Below are 6,740 nucleotides of genomic sequence, written 5' to 3'. Positions count from 1 at the left end.
GGTCCCAGAGCAGATCTCTGAGGCACACCACTGCGCCTTCCTTTCTTGAATAAGGGAACATCATCTGCAACCCTCCAGTCCTCCAAAACCTCTCTGGATAATGTAAAGATCATTGCCAGAGGCTCAGCAAACTCCTCCTTTAATATCCCTTTCTACCCCATTCTCCTGCCTTGTCCCTGTAAACGTTGAAGCCCTTGCTAATCAGGTACCTAACAAGCTCTGCTTTAAATATACCCAACAACTTGGCCTCCACAGCCATTTGTAGCAATTAATTCCACATTCACCACCCTCTGGCTAAAGAAATTCCTCCTCACCTCTGTTCCAAAGGGATGCCCTTCTATTCTGAGACTGTGCTCTCTGGTCCTAGACTATTGGAAACATCCTCTCCGTCCACTCTCTCTAGCCTTTTCAATATTTGGTATGTTTCAATGAGAATCCACCCTCATTCTTCTGAGCTCCAATAAATACAGGCCCAGAGCCATCAAACACAGGAATACATTAACTCTGTCATTCCTGGGATCCTTTTTCTGGACCCTTTCCAATGCCAGCACAACCTTCCTTAGGTAAGGGGTCCAAAGCTTTACTCTCATCTTCTCTCTATCCCACATCACCATTGTTTTGATCAAATTCATGGTTCATTTTTCACTATGATGAAAATTTCTTTTCAAGGTTAATTAGACCAAGCTTGATAAATTTTTCTCATAATGCAGTCCTCTAATTGTAGAGTCAGCTTTGCATCTCCTTATGGCAATGCAAGTTAGACATGCATAAGACTATATTCAGTAGTCAGGTTAGATTTGCTCTGGTTGTGATTAAACTACAGCTGGCGAGCACCACTTCAGAATCAAAGTCAGATTTAGAAACATTAACATAGGGCATGAATTTTGTTGTTTTGCAACAACAGTGCAGTGCAAAGACATAAAAACCCCATAAATTACAAAAATTAGTGCAAACAAAAGGAACAAGGTGATCATGTTTTTGAATTCGTGTACAGTTCAGAAATGTGATGATGAAGGGGAGGAAGATGTTCCTAAAATGTGGGTCTCCTGGCCCTGGTGTCCTCTCTCTGATGGGAGTAACAAGAAGAAGGCTTGCCCCATATAATGAGGGGACATTTATGGTGGATGCAGACTTTTTGAGGCATTACGTTTTGAAGATGTCCTTTCTGGTGGGGAAGGTTGTGCCTGTGATGGAGCTGGCAGAGTCTATAATCCTTTATGTTGGAGGTACTGTACCAGGCTGAAATGCAACCAGTCAGAATGGCCTCCACTATTTATCTATAGATATATGTGAGTCTGGTGACATACCATATCTTCTCAGTCTCCTCATGAAATAGAGCTGCTGGCATACATTCTTTGTGATTGCTTCAATGTGTTGGGCCCAGGATAAATCCTCTAAGATATAAGTGCCCAGGAGCTTGAAGCTGCTCATCAAAGGGAACTCCCAAAGACATAACAATTTTATTGTTAAAGTGCAAGAGAAAACACAGAGTACTCATCATAACTAAATCATTGTCTTGATACACCTAACCAGATATCCCTAATCTATTGCTGTCTTTTTAAAAGGCTTTTATATTGGACTCTGAATTGCAGGAAATTCACTAGTAAAGATAATAACTGAAAAAGTGAGCCATGAAAATATAGAGAGCTGATGAAGATTTATTTCAGTACAACAACCAGACTCCGGATCTCGGACATCTTCTATCGTGTTAAATCACAACGACTATATTAACTGGTGTAAAAATATGAACAGATCAATTCCAGATTAATCCTCTCCACCCACCAACACTCAAGGAGATATCTACTTATCTGTTCTTTCAATTAACACTAAAATTGTCAAGTATCCATTTAGAACCCGGTTTCTGCATCCTGTGCGGTAATACGGTAATGTTGGGCTTGTGTTAATTAGAATAACGCTTTGCGGAAATGAGTCAAATATTTCCACTGTATGAATTAGAATATTACGCTTCTACTCTTCTATTTTTTTTTAATATCTGATTCAACGGCTGCTAAATGACTGCAATCAAGTGGCGAGCAGATTTTTCACTCGGAATAAAGCGTGCCGCCAGCCTGCCGGTTCAGTTCATTGCTAACACTGTCACATCCATGTGGATCAGCTGAGCTCGATCACGTGGCTCCGTGTCGAAGGTCAGTCCAGCACAATGGAGCTGCCAGAGTATGCACTGAAAGGGTTGCAATTGCTGGCCGATCCCAGCCATTTCTCCGACAAAACATTCCACATTTTAGTGGAAGCGGCTTTCGCGAGCCTCCTAAACCCGCAAACCGACGGAGAAACTTTGAGTAAGCACGTATTTCCGAGCATTTTGTAGGGCGGCAGGGCGAGGGCTGCTCTTTTTCTTGCTGATATGAGTGCAGGAAGGGCACGGTTGGCTGTTCCTTTGCAAACTGCTCGCTATCGCAATGTTCCCGAATCCAGTTATAAACTTAAATCTGTAAATGTGGTTTATTTAGTAAACGGGGTTATGCTGACTGCTGCTCTTGTCTATGAGCTGACGGCTTGATGACGCAGAGTGCATGTTGAGTCTGGATGTTTTTTTCATTGTTGTAAATGAATATCCTGGGGCCTAATACATCAGGATTTCAGACTGGACATGTATTCTGGTTAATTTAGACTGTCTAACAAGGTATTTGAAGTCCAAGTCGTGGAAGTAAAGATATAATTGTGTGTGAGTATTGAAGGCCACGGTTTGACAAAACAATTCGACATAAATAAAGAATATAAGGTTTTAGTTTTCCAGGAGAACATTTTTTTTTGCTTTTACAAAACATTATTTCTGCCCTATCCAAATGTTAGTCGCTAGCAGGTGAAATCGTTATTTAAAATGTGGAAATGTTATTGAAAGTCCATTTCTACCCTTGTTGTGCAGATCATGTAGAACTGAGAAATTTGGACTTGACTTTGGTGAAACAATGCCATGTAGCCATCGTAACCTGTGTGTTGGAGGCAGGAAAACAAAACGCCGACATATCGACTATAAGGTTAACACTTCCTGGATTTATGAATTTCGTGCATTCGGTTAAGTATTCTTTTTGGTTGTGGAGATGTTTTGTAACTGACATTATTTAATTTCAGCACGTTGTTGGAAGACTGTGGATTTGGAGGAGAAAGAATAGACTTACTTTGCACAAATTACCAGGTTTGGCCTCTCTTGTATGCGATAATCTTGCTTTGTAAAATTGTTAGGATTTCTGCAAGTTAAGAAGAATTTGTCACGAGCAACTCGACTTGCCAAATGGTTTATGCTAGTTTTATTTTGTTGACGTCTTCGTGCCTAGCGTGATCATTGATTTTAAAAAGCTATTTTGAGTTGTGGTCTTTTAGCTCTATGTGCATCTGTCATGACAGGTATTGACAAGAAGGGATGCCGCTAGCACCTACATATTTTAAACACAGTCACCGAAGACGTTATTATTTTAGCTTTGTTATTACGGCTAAGTTCCTGTATTTCCTTTTGATATTTAGAAGAACAAAGATAAAGTGGAAACCCTACTAGGAGGGTGAGTGTTAATTACAGTTGCACAGCTGGTCTATAATGCAAAACGTCAATCTGGTTCTATGTAATTCCGTGTTGCATCTTGGGTACTAGGTTCAAAGTGTTCTAATCTCGTTAATATAAACAGTTTAGATTCTGCTCTGTTATTTATCTATTCAGGATCTCGATGCGTGTGAATCATAATTACTTATTTGACTCAACCTAACAATTATTTTAGCGCCAGAGAATTGGCGATTGGGGATTTTTGGAGTAGGGCTGAACGCTGTCACTCCACAATCGATATGAGTGATAAACTTTAGTCCCTCTATGTATGTGGACAGTACGGGGTTGCACATTTAGAAATGGCAAATATTGCGAGCGACGGGATTCTAAATCGAAGTTAGCTTAGCATATTCGTACTTGAAATCTCTTTTAAGTGTTCACTCGAATACACTTACAAGTATTGTCTCAAAATTAGGCAGTACAAGGAAAACTACAGTTGTTAAAAGATGCATGCGACGTTCCTTGAGAATGATCTGTTCTGTGTTGCTCTCGATGATAATGGATCGTCCGGTGCTCACTAGCACATTCCTTCTATACATAGTTCTTAACCCCTCCCCACCAGAGGTACTGTGCAATTTAATTTTAAATAGAGATTGAAGAGACTTGTGCCAAAATGTCTGTTGGATAAACCCAGTTGTCAAAGCTCTCTTGATTTTAGTAGAGTGGAGTATGGTGCATTGGGGAAGAGGGTAGTAGGGATGATATCTTGTACAATAATTACAATTCTACATATAATGTATTGATTTTAATTACCAACATTACAGCTTGGGGAGATTTCCTTCTCACATCATTGATGCTTCTTGGCGCTTGGAATATCACATTAGGGTAATAAGCTGGTTTCATCTTTGTGTACTTTCCGAATAGCGGGACACTTTTCAAATTTTCTAATTTTTCATCTCCGACTAAATTTTTTTTTGATTGCAGAACAACCATCTGCATAAAGTTAATCAGCCAGCATATCTGTTGACATTAAATGTAGAGGTAAGGGTTAAAAATAACAGAACCCGTTTCAGATACTGTATTTAGTAACTGCTTTTCGGCACCGTTTAATACTGCGTTAATCATTTTACAGAATGGATCCCAACCAGCTCAGGACGTTACTTTTAGTTGTACAATGGAGCAATTGCAGGTATTCTAACAAAACATTGCACCGTTTTATAAGATTATGTGTTCATTTCATTGTTCATACCTTTATGAAATGTTTCTTGACTAAGTACCAGAGTTAGAGTTTGGCCCAAATCACAAGAGGTAGTAAGACTTGGAGTCGGTTGAACAAATGCAAAAAAAATGTAATTGTTATATCTTTTGGGAAAGCAATGCCAATGACCAATGTGTATTAGGAGTCAAAGGAAGTTGTGATTGTGTAATGTACAAATAGAATATCCAGTTATAAGGATACAAAATGAACCATTTTGATTTTGTTTCACCATTCTTTTCGTTAGACATTGAGCCGCTTCCATATTCCCTTCGATTGAAAAGAGAAGTTTAACGAGAACTCCAAACTTATAAATTCTGCTGATTTATTTTCCAAGATCTGATTATTATCCGCTCACTAAATTTACCTCGCTACACTTTCACCTTTTCTAGTATTCTCCACTTTGCATCTTGTGTAATTTTATGGAACAGATTACAGTTTTGTAAAAGAATCCTTTGATCCTTTGCGACTTTGATTGCATTTGAGTGCAGCCTGTTAACTAAATGTGAAAACTCTAATCATTCTGTAGAATTTTCGTGCTGATAAATTCAAATGTACACATTTTCATGTTATTACCGTCGCTGTTGGTTATCCACCATTTGATAGCCCGACAAGCTGCCTGTTTTTAATTTACAAAACCCGGCTCAGCGGTCGGCGTTTTTGCAATGGAGCTTTATTACGTGAAGATTTTTTGTAACCACTGAATTTTGTTTTTGCCCGATAGGATATCTGCTCTGGAAAACAACAACTCAACAAAAACTTTTTGATCTTTGTAGCCGCAAGCTTGTTTTTTAAATATGGAGTTGTATTTTTGCCACTTTGTTTCAGCTTTGCAACAGCCACAAACAATGCGGAGAAACGACACCAACTCGCAACCATTTGACTTGTTTCTGCTTCAATACGGAAAATACTATCACATGCTTACGAAACCTGTGAACATGGTTTGCATTAAAATGTTCATTTTGATATTCGAATCTATTCCCGGAAAGAGACTTAATATGTCTTTAATAATTCAGGATCACTCCCCCCCCCCCCCCACCCTTTCATCGGTGAAATAGATACAAATCTTTTTAATTTTTTTAACTGTTCCCTTTACAGGATCTTTTGGGGAAGTTGAAGGACGCGGCTAAAAGCATGGAGAAGGCGAGTCAGATGTAATTGATGGAGCTGTGGGGACCGCGATTGAACTCCCAAGCTGTGGGTGGCATTAAATGAATCCGCCAAAACCTGCGCGCTTCCAGATCGTGTGCAAGTGTACAGACAAGCCATAAGTAGTTCAAACGTTGTATTTGACGAAACGTATAACATTCTGTCGGCTACGTCATATGAAATGAAACGCTTTTGAAGACGAAGACTTTTGCTGTATTAGACTTGAATATTTATAGAATAAACAATATTTTGTACCTTAGCTTGTGTTCAGCTGTAAATACTACACTTTTCTGAAATAAAGATTCTTATGACCTGAGATTGCATTTGTTTTGTTCCTTGCACGTTTTAAGTTTTTTTAAAAATCGCACCTTTGCCGTTTCCTGACTAGTTACATCTCGAATTTATCTTGACAGGAGCGAACGTAGATCGTTCTCCATATGGGTGACACAGTCGAATTTTTTATATATTTATTTAAATTGTCCTGATGTTAATTAAACATATACATCTGAGGGAGGGAGCAGTTCGCAAGGAGCGATTAACTCTATTCCATTTATAAAATATTGCCCAATACTTATAGAATTTATTGTCTTCAAATGCATTTACTTCTGCGTTTACAAAAACTGTTTCCTTGCGCCGATGATAAGAATGGGCTATAATTGCAAGTTTAAATAAAAACAAGACACGTTCAAAAAGCCTAGCGCGATTTTTTCTAAGCCCCTCGCATTGGGCTTAAATAGGAAAACGTACTAAAACTTTTATCAGACAGTTCAATTGTACGTATCTAAAGATAGTACTGTGTTACCTTCAATATTGTGCTCTTCTCTCTGCGAAATACACATT

General features: G+C 38.8%; 1 protein-coding gene across 1 annotated transcript; it reads left to right on the top strand.

Moving 5' to 3' along the window:
• Nucleotides 1-2,116: 2,116 nt before the first annotated feature.
• commd3 (COMM domain containing 3) lies at nucleotides 2,117-6,216 on the top strand. The gene is made up of 8 exons (XM_059972106.1): nucleotides 2,117-2,300; nucleotides 2,888-2,999; nucleotides 3,094-3,157; nucleotides 3,484-3,518; nucleotides 4,321-4,381; nucleotides 4,481-4,537; nucleotides 4,629-4,685; nucleotides 5,850-6,216. Exons 1-8 carry the CDS (start codon nucleotides 2,162-2,164, stop codon nucleotides 5,907-5,909), a joined length of 585 nt encoding a protein of 194 aa, XP_059828089.1. The 5' UTR covers nucleotides 2,117-2,161; the 3' UTR covers nucleotides 5,910-6,216.
• The last annotated feature ends 524 nt before the right edge of the window (nucleotides 6,217-6,740 follow it).

Source organism: Hypanus sabinus, chromosome 6 (genome assembly GCF_030144855.1).
Source record: "Hypanus sabinus isolate sHypSab1 chromosome 6, sHypSab1.hap1, whole genome shotgun sequence".
NCBI lineage: Eukaryota > Metazoa > Chordata > Chondrichthyes > Myliobatiformes > Dasyatidae > Hypanus > Hypanus sabinus.
This window is presented reverse-complemented; position numbering and strand designations above follow the sequence as displayed.

Coding starts and splice junctions, on each gene's coding strand:
- commd3 (XM_059972106.1), top strand. CDS start 2,162: ATGGAGCTGCCAGAGTATGCACTGAAAGGGTTGCAATTGCTGGCCGAT. Junction 3,000..3,093: donor GCCGACATATCGACTATAAG/GTTAACACTTCC, acceptor ATTTAATTTCAG/CACGTTGTTGGAAGACTGTG. Junction 3,158..3,483: donor TACTTTGCACAAATTACCAG/GTTTGGCCTCTC, acceptor TTTGATATTTAG/AAGAACAAAGATAAAGTGGA.